Here is a 21,121-nt window from a genome sequence, read left to right as displayed (position 1 = left end):
AGATGCACGAACGATCACTTATAACTTTTGCAAAATATATAGTTAAGAAAATATCTTCTTTGTGATTGTAAATAAGTCTATCATGAATAAGTTTCTTGATTTTCATGAAGATCCAATAATTTAAACAAAACTGGTAACCTTCAAATCTGAATAGTGTTGCTAGGAAGATTCATATTTTACATAATTAAAATGAACTTTTCTTTAGGACTGGTAATAATGAAATATGTGTGAAATTAAATTATCTTTCCATCAATATAGGTTACATATCTATATCATTACATATGGGATTATAACATTTAAATTACCATCTGATTTACATATAGAAAATGCATAAAAACTCATTGTTCTAAACTTTGAAAATGTTTTATTTTTATTGTTAAATATTATTGATTTAAATAATAATAATAATAAATTATAAATGTATTAGATAATTAACATCTGAATTTATCTGCACTTATATACCCTTTATATAATCAAACAAAATCTTGAAAATAATCTTATCAAAATCATTTGATGAAACCTTGTATTATTTGATCTGTGTTTATTTGAGGTTTTGTGGTTTATTGTTTTGTGATGGGTTTTGGAAAATTTAATGTGATGTTTTATTTTGTGATGAATTTCATGTGAACTATTTAATTGATCAAACTAGGATGTGCACTAGAGGCATCTTTTAAGATTGCTTTTGTGATGGTTATTTGACTAGATGTCAAGATGTACTTTATGATTCAAAATTGAGGCTTATGTTTATGATATTTATTTGGTGAGCATATATGATGACTTGGGTTTTGAGAACCAAATTATTTTTGGGTCACCTATTAAGGAACCGAGTTCTATCATTATGGGTATTGTGGTATGGGACATAATTTTGATTTATGTGCTTAGAGGAGGTTGTCTAGGTATGTGTCATTGGGAGTGGCTTGCAATAGGGGTTTAGGACCCAAAGTGGTTAGTACCAGGGTACCCTATTGTAGGTTTTGTAATAAGTGATAACATAGTAATTAAAACATCTTGCCTAGCCCTTTTCCTTGAGATATATGAAAAAAATAAGTTAAAGATGTGCCTTGCACATGCCTTGAGTGCTTGTATAAGCTAAGGATGGGAATCGGATGATACCTAGTGAGAGGTATGACTGGTTTCCCTCATCTTCATGAGAGGGAATTCTAGTTCCACATGTGTCACATTAAGGGTTTGGGATCCAGAGTGACCAGTCTAGTGTAACTCAATGCTTGAGGGTCTAGGGTCTAATGAGAGACCAATCTAGGGTAACTCAAGTAGTTTGACCATGTGATGACACTCCTTAGTATGTAGCCTAAGTCTCCTCCATAGAATTTATATTTTCCTTTAGTGGTGCAGTTATTGGTGCTATACTTACTATTGAATATATTCATTGTTAGTGTTTACTTTCATTAACGGTGACTAATGATTCATGGTGATTGTATTTTTGACATGTGTCTTTGACTTGAGGTGGATATCTTTTGTGGACTTTATCTTGTGATTTTGGTACTCAATATATACTTGGTATATGTATGTTTTGATTAAGTAAAAATAAGTTTTAAAGAACCCGAAACCTTTTACAGAGTAGCATGAAAATAAAAACTGAGAAACCCAAAAGAACTATGCATCAACACCAAGAGAAAAACAAGCTAAAACAAGTAGCTAAAAACAACGAGCTGGAAAAGACAACAAAAAGAAAGCAAAAGGACATCACAAAACCAACTACAGGGTCTTCAGTAAATCCATTGTCTCGTCTGTAAGGATATTCATTTTTTTATCAGAGGCCTTCAAATCATCCATTTCTTTGGCTTCAACACCATCTATCTTTTTTGAGTTTTCCCTGATGCGCTTGCTAGGTCCTTATTCATCTTTCACTTCCTTGGAGCCTTGACCTTTCCCTTGTTCAAATTTTTTCAAGAGAGTATTAATATTTTCTTGCATAGTCTTTAGAATAGAACAATTCTAATTGGCCAATTTCTTAACCATCTTCTCCATATTAACCACTTCGTAATCCAGACCATCCAACTTTTTTTGGAAATCTTTAATCAACTAATCCAAAGCTTTATTTTTGGCTTCAAGGGGTGGAACATGTTTCATTGGATTCTTAAACTCTTTAGCGTTACCAATCACCTCAAAAAAATTATCAATATGTTGTCCCAGAGTTCTCTCACCTCTAGTAGTTTCGTTAAGCTAGTCAAAATCTCTTACAATGTCCTACATCTGCTATTACAAATAGAAAATGTCCTTCTTCATAAGCCTTAGATTTCCAAAGTTTCCTTTCAAAAATTTTTGGTCATCATTTCCCTTATTATGAGTAAGGTTGATGTTTCAGATGGTCATCCCACGCAACTCGTTCCCACTTTTCATCACGAACGGGTCGGATAAAAAGTGGGAAAAACTTTTTTTGGGCACTTCAAGCAAAGGATTGGCTTCCATTAAAGCCACCACATGGGTTCGCTTAAAGCCACATGGAGAGGGCTTCGATGGAAGCCAAGGGCTTCACTCGAAGCCCTTGTCACCCATGGGTCTACTTGGGCTTTGAGTGAAGTTGTGGACTTTCTTCAAGCCTTCATGACTTTGAGCGAAGCCCTAAAGGCTTCACTCGAAACCATTAAAAACCCTAACTGTGGTGAAACAACCTATGGGGCTTCATTCAAACCTCCCCTTAATAAGAGGTAAACCCCCCAAGGGGCTTTTCACGAAGCCACTTCTCTCGAAGACCCAAAAAAGGGCTCAATACAAAGTCTCCAAAATTGGAAAGTTTTCAAATTATGCTCAATTTCTAAAAAAATCTTCTTTTGATGTCTCAAACAAAGGCCAAATAAGTTTAAACTCTAAAACTAAGTTTAGAAATGTGTTCTCCTTTCAATAAGCTTTCCAATGAATATATTTTTAGCATATATTGTGTTTATTGTGATGTTTTATTTTTAATTTATTAAATATAGGTTTTTTTATCATTTTAGAAACCTCCATTTGAAGCCTTGGGAAAAATATGAAAGTAAAGAATAACTTATTTTTTAAATATGATCATCAAGGGTATGTGTATTAGCTTTCTAGAAAGTTGTGAAAAATTACATTTCCATATATACAAATCAAATAATATTGATCAAAACCAACCTATGTCTAAATTATCATTAGTATCACTTTGACACTAAATAAAACCTATAATTGCTGATGAAATTGAACAAAACCAAAAAAACTTGCTAGTGATTGATGTTACTAGTCTAGCCCAAAAAGAATTATGTAATTATCCTTTTTTTTTAAAAAAAAAATATGTTGATCAAACCACACATAACTTTTTGAAAATATCAATTTTTGTATAAAGCACTTATCAAAGGAGATAAAAAAATGACTTCAAATGAAATTATTAAAAAAACTAAAAAATATTTTTAGAAACTAGATAGAAAATGCTAAAAATCACTAGTTTACATCATCATCAAATTCTTTATGGTGTTGTCATAATATACATTTGAAAATCAAGTTTTTGTTAAAAAATCTACTTTATTGTCAAACTTTGCCAAAAAGTGGGAACCATTACCATGGCCTTACCTCCGGGCCACCAACATTGTCTCTTGCAAAATTAGTCTCCTCAAGCCCTTTTGCATCCACCTTCCCTTGATGAAGTGCAATTTTCCCTTTTCGCTCCATTCTCTTAATCAAAGGTTCATCACCAAAAGCTATGCTTGAAACCCTGTCCATATTCTTCCCCTTATTTTTAGAGACCTTATCAACAATACCATTTTTCTTATTCTTCTCTTCTAGCTCCTCTTCAGAATTCAAATCCAATTCAAAATTGATTTCCTTAATCTTCCTTTTCTTCCCAAATGAGCTATAGGCTCAAGCTTCGTCCTCTCCTTAACCTCAATCTCCACAATCTCATCCTCCATGTCTTCATCAAAGCCCTCATCCTATTCACTCCCCTTCATCTCACATTCCATAGTTTTCTTACTGAAATAGGGTCTATCTACTTTTTTTTTAATTTAAGGAGGTTCATAACAAGCACCATTAAACCCTCATGACAAGCATGGTCACCCTAGGATCATTCTGAGTAGCTAAAATTGTATTACCCAATGATTGCCTGAGGTAGAAGGGAAGATTAAGCCTAACCCTATACCTAAAATGCTTTACCAACATAAAATGATACCCAAATATCTTAGTAAAGTGACCATCCAAAGTTAAGTACTTAATAATAGTGAACATGACAAACCTCCAAGGGCGAGAAATAGAACCAAGGCTGAAATAAGAGTTACCAATTTTAACCAGTCTATTTTGTTCCTTTGTCATTTTCACAAATTCCTCCACAACCCAATCCAAAAGCTTCTTGTCTCTGTAAAAGTTGATCCCCTCTGTGTCAAGGCCCGTAGCTTCTGCAATGATGTCCTCAATAACCTCCATTCTTTGATTACCCACCATAATGCTCCCATCCTTCCAGGTTTTAATGAATTGGCAAGTGATAGAAGGGTTACTACCTTTAAGCTTCTCCATAAAAACCATAAATTTCCCTTGTTCTAGAATATCCCAAATCTCCTTCTGCTTATTGCAGTCCTTACAGCTAGCTAGTTTGACCCTCTTTTTCCTTCCTCCCAGTTTCTTAAGTCTATTGTGGATTCTCACAATCTCAGGGTACACATTTAGAAAGAAAAGCTCAATGTCGATATCAAAGCAAAGGAAATTAATTAATAAATGTGCCCCTAATCGGTGTGGCAATGAATAAAAAGTCCCTGCAAATCTAATCATAATTTGTGCCTCCCCAAATATACCCAAATAATAATTAATACTTATAGCCTTATTCATCATTAATAATAATAAATTACCTACTTCTCACCTTATCATACTCAATCAAGGATAATCCCTCGAAAGGGATATTATCATCTTGATTCCAAATCATCTTCTCGTCACTTTTACAAGCCATGCTCGCAACCCAATCAACAACATGATTAGTTTCTCTATAATTGTGAGTGATGACACAAGTCTAAAATGAATTAATTAACCAAATGGCCTTACAAATAATATTATGAATTGTCCAAGAAGGGTTGTTAGCTTTATTGAGACAATTAATAATATTGAGGGAGTCTCCCTCTAGCCAAATCTTGTCCAAATTCATGATCTTGGCATAGCTAAGACCATAAAGAGCAATGCTTACTTCTGCCACGTTATTCATTTGTTCCCTAATAGGGATGACCATCACACTCAAACTGTCCCCATTCATGTTTCTGATGATGACACCACAACCCGTCATCCCTGGGTTTCCTTTTGAGGCCCCATCAAAATTAATCTTACACCAGCCCTAAGGAAGGCAATCCCATCTAGCTAGATTCCTAAGGTTATTATCATTTTGAGAAACATTTAACCTTTCCAAATTCTATTTATGAATCACTTTTTCTTCCCAATTTTTTTGAGGTTGATGCACTTTCCCAACAGTCCTACTATTTTCAATCATCAGATACATGATCTTATAGAACAATTGGATAGAGTTTGTAATGCCCTGTGAAGGGATCCAAAAGAATTAACTTGAAGTTTTACTAAGTTTGCCAAAAATTAAAATTAAAAAGCACAACCTACACATCAATCATAAAGTAGTGGAAGCAAAACATACAATCACACATAAGCAAACATAACAAATTACATTCCTTAAGGATCCCAAGATGTTGAGTCAAATTTAAATTTAATTAATACTAAGTCTAATAAATATCACATCCACATGAAAGAATAACTACAAGTCCAAGTCCATTAAATAATATACATTTGTTATGAATGCCACTTGGCAATAAAATTTGGAATGCACAATCATCCATTGTACATGTCACAAGGTATGAAAGGCTAAAAGAATATACATTTATAAAAATAGGTTACGTCATCCCTTTTGGATCCATGAAATAAAGTACAATACAATAAGTGAAATCATCCATCATAAAGACATAACCATCCATCATAATACACAAAGATAGAATGAAAGGAAATGCAGACAAGGAACTCTAGCCACAGCATCAACAGATGGATCTCAATGGTAAGAGTAAAAAGCACTACCACCTGACCTTGTGGTAACCCAAAAAGTTCCACTCCCACCGTGCTGAGGAGATAGTCTCAAGTCCCAAACAAGATATCAATCCCAAAATCAAAAGTGAACTCTATGTCAAGGAAACCCTAAAAGTAATCTAACTCAAACATTCCAAAATAATTCGACATCTAGACCCAGAGGCAAACAAAGACACATAGGGAATCTACTATATAAGTGGGCAAGTTTCATCACACAAATCAATGCTAGAGTTACCCTGGTAGTCTAACTTGACCCTGGCCCCCTAGTGACTCTATGTGTCACTAGTATCCTTTTGTATTGACAAGGCATACTAACAATGCATGGTCGCAACCAAGCATTCTCTCTACTCTCATCCTAGTTTGTAATAGCACTCATGGCATGGGCTAGAACATACAAAGACTCCTATTAGGTTCATTTTACTCTCATTTAGTGTAGTGTTTTCACTTATTAAACAACTTACAATGAGTTACCCTAGCAGCCACTTTGGGCCCCAACCTCCATTACAAGCCACTTCCTGACATTACATATAGATAACCTACCCTAAGCTCACAAAAGAATAAATCAAAGAATCACAAATTTTATCTCAGTCCTATACAAGTGACTAGAAAGCATCCCAAAAATACTGATCAAAGACTCAAAAATGTTAAGTCAAATATGTCATAACATGACATCACCAAGAACAAATCATACAAACACCGTAGTCCTATAAAAGTGACTAGAAAGAAATCCAAATACAACTGATCGAAGACTCAAAGGTTATATCAAATAGGTCACACCATTCACCTCAATTTCATAAAAGAACACTAGAAAGCAATAACAATCAATAGATCAACAAACATCATAAAGCATACCAGACACATTACCATGGTTGAGTATAAAAGATCGAGATCAAAACATCATCATGACATCACAAAAATAGAACTCCCAAACCTCTGGTAATATCCTAAAACTAGTCAAAGCTAGGTCAAGCCTTGAAACCCAAATCATAAGATACACCTCACATACAGAACATACATTGTAGCTTTCTCAATACATTACGATTTGAAAACACAATGGTTATTCTTTTACTACATGTTTCAAGTTTACATTTTCATATAAATTCAATTAGGAAATAAAATCTCAAGTTCACCCATTAATCATTCACAACTTACAGTTCTAATTAATTTTAATAATAATTTAATTAAATATTATAATTAAATATGATTAAAATTCAATAATCATTTTTACTCCCCAAATACATTTTAATAATAATTAATTAAAACTTTTAATTAAGTATCATTAAAATTCAACCAAAAATCATTAATTTATTAATGATTATAATCACCTTATTAATAACTTATTTATTATTAATAAAATAACTCATGATCTATTAGTAAAATTATAATTAACATTAATAATAATTTAATTAATAAATTATATTAATTTTAATGAACTATTAACAAATAAAAAATGAAACCTTAAATTAAATTATTTAAAATTTAATAATTTTTAAATATATTAAATTTTATATAATTAAAATTTAATAATAATAATAATACTTTATTAAAACCTATAACTACAATGCTTAAGGCCCACGCGGCTGGCAAGGAGGCTGTCGCAGCAAGGTATCGTTGCGTCAGTAGTACCTACTGTCGCAGCAATATTGCTATCGTGGCAGCACTTGCTGTGACATGGGTAAGGGTAAGAAGTGGGGTAGGGAAGTTGGTAGCCCCTTGCCCTCCCATTTGTTATTTTATATTTATTTTTATTTATTTATTTTAAATAAAAAATAAAAGAACAAGCCCCATCAAGAAAATTGTCGATAACATATACATATTTTAAAATTATTTAATAATGTGATTACATGGTAATTACAAATTACCATGTAATTACATTTTTTGACAAATTTTCCATTAAAACCCTAATATACAAACCCAAATCGAACAATCAAAATTGATAAAACAACCTTGTCTTCCTTTCAAAACCCATATTTCAATTTTTTAATCAATTAAACAAAGGTTTCAAACTAAATCCATTTCCAAAAATTCTCATAAACAAAAAGCGATAAAACATAAACGAGGGTTTTCTGATTCTTAAAGCATAAACAATTATTTCTCAATCAAGAACAATAAACTCACATACAAGGGTTTCAATCCCCGAAGAATTATGAAAACAGGAAGCACAATAGACACAGAGAAGATAGAAGATCAAAGAACGAAAACTATAGTACAAATAACCATGAGATCCTACCTCGATCTGATGCTAAGACGACAACTACACGAAGCACACAAACAAAACCCTTTCACTGAAAACTTCCTTTCTTGAAATTGCTCCTCCCAAAACCTGGATAATGAAAAATAAACTCTAAATTGCTAATAAGGAGTTCTCTCCTAAATTTGGGGCATTGATTATGTGATCACTTGAGGGAACTCCTTGATCACCACCCTTAAACTCTTTATTAACTTTTCTTTTATGTTATCATGCACGCCTTTATGCAATATAAAATATCTTTATTAAATTTACTTGCTTTCTCTTTTTAATTAATTTATTATATTTTAATCTCATGCATAAACTTTATGGAATTTATAAACTTTATTAAATAATTGCTTACTTTATTAAAATAAACTTTATTAATTTTCTTAAATAATAACTATAATCAAATATGCATAGTATTTTAAAATAACTTATAAAAAAAAAGCTCTGCTTGCGAAAATGACTCCCAACGAATTCCAGTGGAGACACCCAAAACATAAAACACGATTTTCATATATCTAATATAAAAAAAGGCAGGGGAATAATCTTCCAAAAAAAGGAGCGAAGTAGGCCATAAACCCTAATCTGGAAAATGCGAATCATGAAATCCCATGGTATCAATGCTCTGCAAATCGCGCGGCCTTTGTTGTTGAAACAACCAATCCATTTTTGCCTTTAAATAGTTTATGGACATAAAAAGGACAGGATCGATGACTTAAAGACAAGAAAACAAGCGCCAAAGATAAAATTACTAGTAGCCAAGCTACTACAAAATTGGAACCAAAGGTACATAAATCACACCCAATTATCTTCACTACTGAAATACTCGACCAGCAAATTAGATTTTACAGTTTCACTAAATATGCAAAAGAAGGGTTTCTACAAAAGCCAATCTCTAGCAAAGCATGTCCAAAATCATCTAACCCTCAGTTTGCTTCAAAAAGCCCAAATTCCTCCCTTGTATATATTTTGCCCCATGGTAGAAAGGAAAATCTCAAAGCAGATGGTTTTAGCGAAAAATCAAAAAAGGGTTTATCCCAAAAAGTTGCAAAAATAAAAGAAAACATTATCATCATAAGTAACCAACACGGTGAAAATGTTGGCAAGAACACCAGGAACTAGGTGTTTTTGCCTATTCAAACGGTCCAATTGTAGAATTTAACAACCTCATAGATTAGTTGGAAGACTTCTTCTTGGATCAGGTAAGTATCTCTCATTTTACAGATAGATTAGCTTATTTACATTGCTCAAATGGATTGGTCAACAAAGAGTTTCTTTTTCAATCTGACTGCTTTTTCAAAGGATATGCAATCAAGTTTTTTGAATGATTTACATACTATAAGGAGGAAGGTTTAAATTTTTCCATTCCAACATGGATCACCCTTCAGTCGGTACCACCTGAATTGATTCATTTAGAAATTTTTAAGAAAATAGGCTCCTCCTTGGTAGACCTAATAGGAATAGATGTTTCTTGTGAATTTTGCAATAGTATCAGAATATTGGTTAATTGTAAAGTACTTTTTTTTCTTTTGAACCTATCAAAATCATAACAAATTCAACAATATATAACATTAAATGTCTCAAAAAAGAATTTGAGATATTTGAGATTATCAGACCAGGTGATGAATGCAGATCAAGTCTTAAGTATATTCAACTAACTTCTGATCTTGAGGATGCCTTTCCTATGATTATTATGAAAAACCAGAAAGATCAACAAGAACCTGATACAAATCTCCTAGGGCCACAACTGAAGTCAATTGTGGTTAAAGAATTAGACAAAGAAAACAGTCCGAAGATAGTAAACAATTTAGTCCACCCTACAACAAGCTACAAAGAACTAGTAGTAACCCCCAAAGAAGGGCATGAAAGTACTAAATACTTGGAAGGGCAAATATAGCAAGCATCAATTCAAGGAAAATCAGCATCCCTGAAAGGAAAGTCCAGAAATAAAAGTAAAAAGAGTAAGAGTAGCAAAAGGAAAGATAGAACAAAAAGTAAAGAAAATTGGAGCCCTAGCAAGGATAAGAAAGACTCTAGTAAGGAGAATGAAGACCTAAATAAGAATCTCTTAATCAGTAATGGAAAATTAGCTCAAGACACAGTAGTCCCTAAATCAAACCAAGAATTGACTTAAATATTGAATCTCCTTCACACAGAGTAGGAAAAAAGCTATCAAAATTCTGGCAAACGCTAGAAATCCACAAAATCAATGAAAGTAAAGAAAAGATTAAGAGTCATAATCAAAACACTGAAGCAATCTCCCGAGACTTTAGTGACTTCCTAAACAGCAATATCAGCGGCTTAGAAGATTCAGATAAATAATATAAAGAAGATGAGAATCTGGAACAACTAACTGAGGACCTTATATAGGTTTTTAGTCCATAAAATATAGATAAAAGCAGCTCAACTCAGATAGAAAGTCTATTAAAAAGAGTGCTTAAATTAGGAGGAGAGGACTACTCCTTTGAAGATCTAAGACAAGGTATATTAAGAATAGAAGAGGAAGACAAAAACCAGAGACATAAATCAGATAATATCAAAAAAGATGATAAAATGGATCAAATTATAGACAAAGTAGAAGAGCATATCAGCATTGAAGAACAAATCTTACAAGAATTTGAAGAAGAGGAAAGAAGTGATAACAAAGGAGACCAAAATGATGCTATTAATAATGCCAAAGAAAATATTGAGCAGTTGGGCATTCTAATGAACCAAGAAAGAATAAAGGCACCTAGATATAGGAAATCAAAAGTTAAAAGAGGAAGGAAATCACTAAAAGAGCTTAGAGAAATAGATGGACAGGCTAAAGAACAATAGAAGATCAGTCAAATTTTTAACTCTGGGAAGGGGAAGATCCTTCCCAAGGCATCATGAAGATCACAACTTGGAATGCTAGAGGCTTAAATGCCCCTAGCATGAAAAGGCTTTTATGTCAAAATCTAAAAGCCTTTGAATTTGATATTATCATGTTGCAAGAAACTAAACTAAACAGGGATGAAGGTCACAAATTAGAGAATAAAATAAGAAGAAGGAAGTTTCAGCTGTAAGAATCTAGAGGGGCCTCAGGAGGGATGGGTTTTATCTGGAATCCTAGGAAAGTCATCCTCAATATCATCGAATCAAGATACTCTTGGATCGACGACAATATTAAAGGAATCAATTCGAACTTACTGTCATGTCCCTATATTTATAAGATTTAAATGAATAAATAAATAAATAATAATATATTGTGATATAATTTGTTATAATATATTATAAATATAATGGAAAATAGAATAAATTAATAATTAATTAAAATATATTAAATTAATAATTATTGAGATATAATAAGCTATATTCTACAAAAAAGCTCAAATTGAATCAAATATTATATAGACATCTATAAGTAAATACATGGTCATATATTAATATGATCATATGTGATAAAGTATTAATATTATAATAGCATGATAAAAATAATAATAAACTAAAATGTAATTTACTATTCATTTATAGACCGATGAAAAGAAAATAATATAACATATAATAAGATCATCAAATATAATATTATATATTATATGATATAATATAGTTCAAGAAATAATATTGATTTGGGCATTTATTGGGACAAAGTTATAATCCATTATCATCGGATTAGAGATTAATAACAAATTGAATACAAAACAGAATTTAAATATTGATTCATTAGTATGTTAAAGACACGAGTCACATCCGTTGGAAGTTGCCCATCCTTCCAATTATAGATATAAAAAGGTACTCCAAATCAGAAAGGGAGGTATCAAGGAGGAAAAAAAGGAGATATATATTCAGAGAACTTCTACAGGGAGAAAGAAAAGGGTGTCCAAGTCAGCCATATCTGCAATCGATAAATATAAGTGACAGGGGAATACACAGAGGTTTTTCCAACTATTGTACGCTTGAGTATCCAGAATATTAGGGAAATGAATCACATAAAAAATCAGATTATTATTTCCAATCACTGAGAAGACAACAAGCAATGGAGACAAGGAAACATCTAGTTTAGACGTCATATATATGATTACTTAGCCATCATAGCCAACAAAGAGCCAAGCAAGCATTGTCAGTAAATAAAATGGAAAGTTTTATTACAAGAATCACATGTAATCTCTTGAATTGAGAAGTCTATAGACATATGCATGTAGACAGGGACATCCAATCACCATTATGGATTAAAGAGTTATTATAACTACCACACCAGCCAACGATTAATATAACAGGTGCAACATTAATATAACAATATGGAGAATCATTTGAATAAGATGAGAGTAGATATAAAGAAATCAAATATTGGAATATTTATATATTGAAACATATGAGCACATATGGACATATTTAATGCTCTAACAAAAAAGGGATCATAGATGATTATTTTAATTGGTACAAATCCTCTAGAAAGTTACTACCAATCACGGTAGAAAACAAATGATAATATCTTCAATTAAGAGCACTAGTAAAACATATTATATAGAGAGTGGATGGTAATCTTTTTATAGATTGCAATCACAGAAATATAAAGATGAACTCAACCTTTTCTTAATTCAAAACAATATTAGTAGTCATTTCTAAGGGCACACTATTACCATGATTGGAAATTTTAGAGGAATGGGGCAGATTCCATAATGGACATTACATATAAATGGAGAAGTGATATATAGTCTATAAGTACAAGGATCAAAATAATAAGTTTACAGAAGTTAAAAGATCTATATAAATATTATCAATCAACAAGATAAATGGAAACATATAGGTAATAATATAAGGACAAAGTCATAATTGAGAATTTTAAAGCAAATTAATTAAGTTCCAGTAGGGACATTACACTTACAGTTTATTTTGATTAATGTATACGGTCTGATTCAAAATATAGATAAAAAATCTCTTTGGATAGAAATTAGTTCTTTTATAAAGGACCATAACAATGAGCTCATCCTCATTGGTGGAGATTTTAACACCATACTTAGTTTAGATGAAAAGGTTGGAGGTAGACAACAAATCTCCCTAGCATCTATTGATTTTTAAAAATGGGTAGACAGTAATTATGTAGTTGATATCTCCACTAGTAATGGGAAATACACATGGAACAACAGAAGGAAAGATTTGAGTTACATAGTTGGAAAAACTAGACAGGTTCTTTATCAAAGGGGATCTTAGCAATTTTGATTTTGATATTCAATCCTCAATTCTCCCCATAGCTGGATCAGACTGGTATCTTGTTCAAACTACCTTGTTTGAACCCAAAAAAACACATAGAAACCCCTTCAAATGCAAGAAAATGTGGTTTCTTGATCATAACTTCATGAACCACATTAAAAATTGATGGGCTCCAGATAACTTTAAAGGATAAAAAATGTTTATCTTTGTGTCCAAAATGAAATCCATAAAAGAAAAAATTCTTAAATGGAATAAAGAACACTTTAAGAATATATTCAAAGAAAAATTAGATATAGAAGAAGAATTATGTAAACTTAATACTGAAGTAATTAAAAACGGTATGAACAACAGTTCCTATCTTTTAGAAAAAGAATTATTAGTTGAACAAGAGAATATCTTAGCTAAAGAAGAAATCTTCTGGAGGCAAAAGTCAAGAGAAAAATGGTTAAATGAAGGAGACCAAAACACAAAATTCTTTCACAATAGCACATTAATTAATAGGGCAATTAAGAGTATCACCAAGATTAAAGACTCATCGGGAGTTCTCATAGAAAATCCATATGTGATTGCTGAAACACTGGTCAACCATTTTTTTAATATCCTCAACAATTTTGAAAGCTTCAATAAGGTAGCACAAAACAAAATGTTGGAAGCTATCCCCCAATTAATAACACTAGAAGACAACAAAAATTTAAACAAACTCATTAATATGGAAGAAGTCAAGATAACCCTTTTTAGTATGAACCCAGACAAATCTCTAAGGCCAGATGGTTGTAATGACCCCTTTTTAATTCTTTGACTTGTTATTCAAAATTTAGTATAATTTTAGGAAGTCATTCTAGTTAACATGCCTTAGATCCTTATTAATATTCAAATGGAGGGATTGAGCAATATAATTTGATTAGTTTAATTGATTTATAAAGTTTCACTCTATAGCATGAGGCAAACTACTCTCTTCGGGCTATGACTATTTGGAGACGGTAGATTGACGGTGCAAAGGGCGCGTGAAACAAGCTACAAGCGGCTCCCTGGAGGATACTGTCAAGTGCTCGAATTTACTCCGCCTCTCCCTCCACCCACTCCCTGTCTGAAGATGTTATAGTTCAGATGAGAACAAAGCTTCCTGGGCTATAGTTTGAAATACATTTTTAATGGTAATCTTTCAAATTATTGTTAAATGTAATAATATTCCTTTATTATCATAGTTATTCACACATTATTATTATATGAAATATTCATCATTGTGTACATACCTATATATATATATATATATATATATATAGATATACATATATATATATATACATATATATATATATATATATATATATACATATATATATATATATATATATATATATATGTATATATATATATATGTATATGTATATATATATATATGTATATGTATATATATATATATATGTATATCTATATATATATATATGTATATATATATATATATATATATATATATATATATATATATATATATATATATGTATATATATATATATATATATATATATAGTAAGGTACATTTAAATATTTGTATTAATCTAGTTTCATGCTATATATATATCGATTAGGGTTGATATTATGAAAGAAAAAACTTATATATAATTATGTGATACGTAAATCCCTAATTCTTAATGGGTGAGGTCGTTACCAATATTCATAATAATATATATCTGATACCAATGTTTGCTTATAACCAAAATGCCATCAAGATTTGGCATCGTACCTGTTGCAAGCGGTGGACAATCCACGATATGGTGTGGGTACATGCTGGAATGACCAGTATTCCGTGTGTCGAGCAAGGTATAGGCGACGTAAGTTATGATGACTTTCCTTTCGTTTCGCTGGACTTCTCTATTCTATTCCCTCCTAACCTAACCCTAAAGTAATACATATATATGTTGTTGGATAGTCACGTAGGTACAGTCATGTCTCAATAGTTTATTTTAACTTCCCTTATTTGTATAATTCAACGCATTGTAATTAAAGCATTTTTTATAATCATTTGTAAGTTGTAAAAATTAATAATAATTAATTCATTAGGTTTTCTTTCAAAAAGTGTTGATAATAATTAATTTATTGAACATAGATAATACTTGTAACAATAATGTTAATATATTAATGTAAAGTTTGTGTATAATAATATTTATATTGTGAATGTTCATATGGAATTCAGAGATTATGGATCTAGTATTTTATTACCACTTGTATGACATTTAATCAAAGTAATTCAAAAAATAATTTCATTTAAAGAGGCAAATTGATTATATTAATTTTGTAAATCCTTGAACTAAATACATAATATAGAAACATATTAATCTAGGTTCATCATAGTTCCCCCTTCCTGATTTTGCTTGTCCCCAAGCAATGCTGAATGGAAAATGACTTCTTTTCCAACCCAAGTAGCATCTTCTTTTGGAAGATCCTTCCATTTTACTATGTATTCTGGAATAGTTCTATTCCTTAATCTTCTATCTCGTCTTTTTGGAATAGCCTCAGGTTCTAGTATGAGCTTTCCTTCATTGTCCAGTGGTGGTAGCTTACCACAAGGGCTTATATGTTTTCCGAGGACCCTTTTAAGTCTGGATACATGAAAAAAATTATGGATCTTACTATTCTCAAGCAACTCTATTTAATATGCTACTTCTCCTATTCTTTTTAGGACCCTGTATGGTCCATAGAAACGTGGTTTTAATTTTTCTACTCTACTGGTTTTGAGCGAAGATTGTTTGTAGGGTTGTAATCTTAAAAATACTAATTCTCCAATTTGGAATGATCTTTCCACACGTTTCCTATCAGCATATATTTTATGTTGGTTTTGAGCATGGTGGAGATTATCTTTGAGAGTTTTCATGATGTCAACACTTTGTTGGATGAAGTCTTGGGCTCCAGGTACTCTGCTTTCTTGATTGATTAAGTCTCCAAATGTAGTGGCCTCATATCCATATAATGCCTTAAATGGAATCATCCCTATTGACATGTGATGGGTATTATTATAACAATATTCTCCCAAGTACAACCATTTGACCCATGTATTTTGTTGTCCTGTCACATAATTTTTGAGGTAACCTTCTATCCACTTATTGACAATTTCGGTTTGTCCATCTATTTGGGGATGATAACTAGTGTTGGGGGTTAATTCAATTCCTACTAACCTAAAGAGTTCTTTCCAGAATAAGCTGAGGAATTTGCTATCCCTATCACTTATGATATTCCTTAGCAATCCGTGAAGCCTAAAAATCTCTTTAAAGAATAATTTTGCTATCTGGGGTGCTTTATAATGTATGGATATGGGAAAGAAATATGTAAATTTTGTTAGCCTATCCACCACTACTAGGATGGAATATCTTTCTTGCACTTTAGATAAACCTATGATGAAATCCATAGAAATGCTCTCCCACTTTTGATTGGGAATAGGTAATGGTTGTAATAAACCAGCCGGGTAATGATGTTCAGATTTATTTTTCTGACATGTTATACATTCTTCAACGTGCTTTATGATGTCCTTCTTCATACCTTTCCAGGAGTACCTTTCTCTTACCTTTCTGTAAGTTTTTTAAAATCCAGTGTGACCAGATAGAGGGTTGTCATGATACTCTTTCATGATCTTTCTTTTAACTTTGGAATTTGCTGCTAGCAATATTCTTCCTCTGTATAGTATGAGCTCCTCCACAATTTTGATTTCATTATTGGTTATGGTTCCTTCCATGATCTCATTGGTTCTAGGATCTTTAGCATATTCTGCAACAATTTTATTTTTCCAATTACCTGTGATACTAATAATAGTATTCAATTGTCCTTGCCTGGATAAAGCATTAGCTACCACATTATGGGTTCCTTTGACATACTCAATATCAAAGTTATAAGCTTGGATTTTACTTGTCCATTTTTGCTGGCGATCATTAAGATCTTTTTGACTCATGAAGAATCTTAGGCTATTGTGATCTATTTTAATATTGAAACTTCCACATACTAGGTATTGCCTGAATTTTGCCAATGCGTGTATGATAGCTAACATTTCCTTATCATAAATTGAGTAGTGTCTTTCTGTCTTAGAAATTTTTTAGCTTTCGAAAGCAATAGGGTGTTTTTTTTGCATAAGCATAGCCCCAATTCCTTCACCAAAAGCATCACATTGTAATTCAAAAGGTTGTGTAAAATCTGGGACAGCTAAGACTGGGCAAGAACTCATTCTTCCCTTTAATTCTTCAAAAGCCTCTTGTGCTACCTCATTCCATCTGAAATTTCCTTTCTTTTTCAAGTCTATCAATGGGAATGTTAATTTTGAAAAATTCTTCACAAACCATCTATAGTAGCTACATAGTCCCAAGAACCCTCTGAGTTGAGTTAGAGTTTTGGGTTTTGGCCATTCCCTTATTGCTTTAATCTTTTCCTCATCCACGCTTACACCCTTGGCACTGATTTTATGACCGAGATATAGAATTTCTTCTAATCCAAATTCACACTTTGATGCTTTTGCAAATAGGGATTCAGATTCCAATATTCTCAGGACTTCATCAATGTGTTTGAGATGTTCTACCCATATTTTTCTATAGATAAGGAGGTCATCAAAGAAAATAAGAAGGAATTTCCTATGTTGTTTTCAGAATATATGATTCATACATGATTGGAAGGTGGCTGGAGAATTAGTCAGGCCAAAGGGTAGAACTAGAAACTCAAAATGCTCGTAATGACATCTAAATGTCGTCTTGGGAACATCCTCCTTCCTCATTTTGATTTGATGGTATCCAAAACGTAAATCAATTTTAGAGAAATATACTGCTCCATGAAGTTCATCTATGAGTTCATCCACCCTAGGAATGGGATAGTGATTTTTTATAGTCTTCTTATTTAGCGCTCAATAATCTATACACATCCTCATTGTCCCATCTTTCTTTTTCACAAGTACTACTGGTGATGCAAAGGGACTAGAGCTGGGTTGAATGTGTCCCATTGCTAAGAGTTCTTGAATGGCCTTTTCAATTTCATCCTTATATTTTTGAGGATGTTGGTAAGGGGTGGTGATCACTGGTTTAGCATCTTTTACCAATTCTATAATGTGTTCAAATCCTCTTTTGGGAGGTAATCCTGGGGGAATCTCTTCAAATACTCTTTGATGTTTCTTAATGATAGGTTCAATGTCAATATGGATTATGGATTCTTGTGGAGTTGATTTATTTAATACTAAACATTGTGCAATCCATTCTCCCTGATCATGTCGTAGTATTCTTTCTATTCTTTTGCAAGAAACCAATTTCGCGAAATCATCAAGTTTCCTTCCAATGTTATTTCTTCCCCATTGTGCTCAAAATGGATTTTTAGGTTTGGAAGGTCAAACCTAAAACATCCCAGAGAAAATATCCATGGACTACCTAGAATTATATCTAAGTCTAGTGGAACCACATGTAGGTCTTCTCTGATGGTGTGCTTTCTTCCTAAAGTGATTTCTTGTTGTGGAATCACTTTTGTGCAACGTACCAATGATCATGTGGCTTGAACAGTAGTAAAGCCTTTAAACTTCTCAATTTTTAATTTCATTCTATTAACCACTCTTTTATTAATGTAGTTATGGGATGCTTCACTAACCACCAGTGCAATGACTTTCTGTCCATTAAGGGTGCATCTAATTCTTAAGACCCTATTTTTGGAGGGTTGAGTCATAGTGGCTATTACTCCGTATTATTCCCCCTCTGCTTCTTCTTCATTGCCTTTGTCACATTTTTCCTTTTTGCTCACCCTTTCTTCCTCATCATCCTCTTCTATTCTTTGGATGCGGCCTTTTTTCCCACATCCGTGTCCGAGCACCCAGTCTATTCCACACTTTCTACAAGTGTTCTTTTTGCAGCTATGGCCTAGCTCCCACGGTTCTTGGCATTTAAAGCATAAATTGTTTTTATTTAATTCCTCTCGTTCCTTAGTTGGAATGAACTTTTTGTAGGATTTATCTTTTTTGTGATTTTTAATAGTGGGCTTATTCCATGATTTGTTGCTCATGTTTGAGACTTCCAACCTCAATGCCATTTCAAAAGCGCCATCTAAGGATGAAGGTTTTAAGGCACTTACTAGACCTTTTAGTGAATCTTTCAACCCTTCTATGAACAAGTAGGTAAAGCATTCATCATCTACTCCTATGACATGGACAGAGATCCTTTGGAATTCTTTAATATAATCTTCTATTGTTCCTTGCTACCTTAATTGAGTTAATTTCTTAGAGTTTTCTTAAGGATGATTCCTATCAAATCTCTTAATGAGTTTTTGAGAAAATTATTCATAGGAAGTAATATTTTGGTGTCCTTGGGTGACAAGGCCATGATGCCACCAATCATGAGTTGTGCCTTCTAAGTGAAGGATTGCGAATCGAAGTGCATCTTCCTCTGTCATGGGAATTAGGGTGAGATAGGTGTTCAATTTTTGTAGCCATGCGCATGCCGTAAGTTTTTTCTAATCCATCAAAATTTGGAAGTGTCACTTTATTTACTTTACTTCTAAAATCTTGATTCTGATGTCTTCTTTTCTTTCCTATGACTTTCTTTCCTGTTGGCTTCACAGAATTCCCTGAATGTTACTAACTCCCTGATTTCTGGTTCAAGATTGGCATAAGCTCTAGCATTTTCAATAGCAGTATTGATTGTTTGACCTTCTTCTTCCATTGAGGGGCCTTCCTTGGGTAAGAAAGGAGGTTTGGGTACTTGAGATGGCATAGCTCCATTATTTTCTGAGTGATTTGAACTTATGTCCCTCCCATTAGAATTATTATTTTTAAGATTGTTTATGGAATTTCTCATGTTTTGCAGTGTTTGAAGAAGTGCTTGATTTGATCTTTCTATTTGCTCTGCTAAGGTTTGGTTTGTCTGTTCCATAACATTCCTAATTTCATTGGATAATTGCTCACTCATTTTTGCTCCTCTTGTTATTTACTATATTTTCAGGATGGCAGGATCAGGCTTTGATACCAATTGTAATGACCCCTTTTTAATTCTTTGACCTGTTATTCAAAATTTAGTATAATTTTAGGAAGTCATTCTAGTTAACATGCCTTAGATCCTTATTAATATTCAAATGGAGGGATTGAGAAATATAATTTGATTAGTTTAATTGATTTATAAAGTTTCACTCTATAGCATTAGACAAACTACTCTCTTCGAGCTATGACTATCTGGAGATGGTAGATTGACGGTGCAAAGGGCACATGAAACAAGCTACAAGCGGCTCCCTAGAGGATACCGTCAAGTGCTCGAATTTACTCCGCCTCTCCCTCCACCCACTCCCTGTCTGAAGATGTCATAGTTCAGATGAGAACAAAGCTTCCTGGGCTATAGTTTGAAATACATTTTTAATGGTAATCTTTCAAATTATTGTTAAATGTAATAATATTCCTTTATTATCATAGTTATTCACACATGATTATTATATGAAATATTCATCATTGTGTGCATAACAATATGCATCCATACGCTCTCTCTCTCTCTCTCTCTCTCTCTCTCTCTCTCTCTCTCTATATATATATATATATATATAGTAAGGTACATTTAAATATTTGTATTAATCTAGTTTCATGCTATATATATCGATTAGGGTAGATATTATGAAAAGAAAAAACTTATATATAATTATGTGATACGTAAATCCCTAATTCGTAATGGGTGAGGCCGTTACCAATATTCATAA

General features: G+C 32.4%; 1 protein-coding gene across 1 annotated transcript in view; it reads left to right on the top strand.

Moving 5' to 3' along the window:
* Positions 1-7,591: 7,591 nt before the first annotated feature.
* The window catches only part of LOC149549146 (uncharacterized), a 35,375-nt gene continuing 21,845 nt past the window's right edge, over positions 7,592-21,121 (top strand). Inside the window, exon 1 of the mRNA XM_089794269.1 lies at positions 7,592-7,711. Within this exon, the coding sequence (XP_089650395.1) occupies positions 7,592-7,711 (120 nt within the window). The remainder of the gene's footprint in view (positions 7,712-21,121) is intronic.

The sequence above is a fragment of the Cupressus sempervirens genome, chromosome 7, assembly GCF_028749045.1.
Source record: "Cupressus sempervirens isolate cs-2001-9-10 chromosome 7, ASM2874904v1, whole genome shotgun sequence".
Taxonomy (NCBI): domain Eukaryota; kingdom Viridiplantae; phylum Streptophyta; class Pinopsida; order Cupressales; family Cupressaceae; genus Cupressus; species Cupressus sempervirens.
The sequence above is the reverse complement of the archived record's forward strand: the minus strand, read 5'-3'. Positions and strand labels throughout refer to the sequence as shown.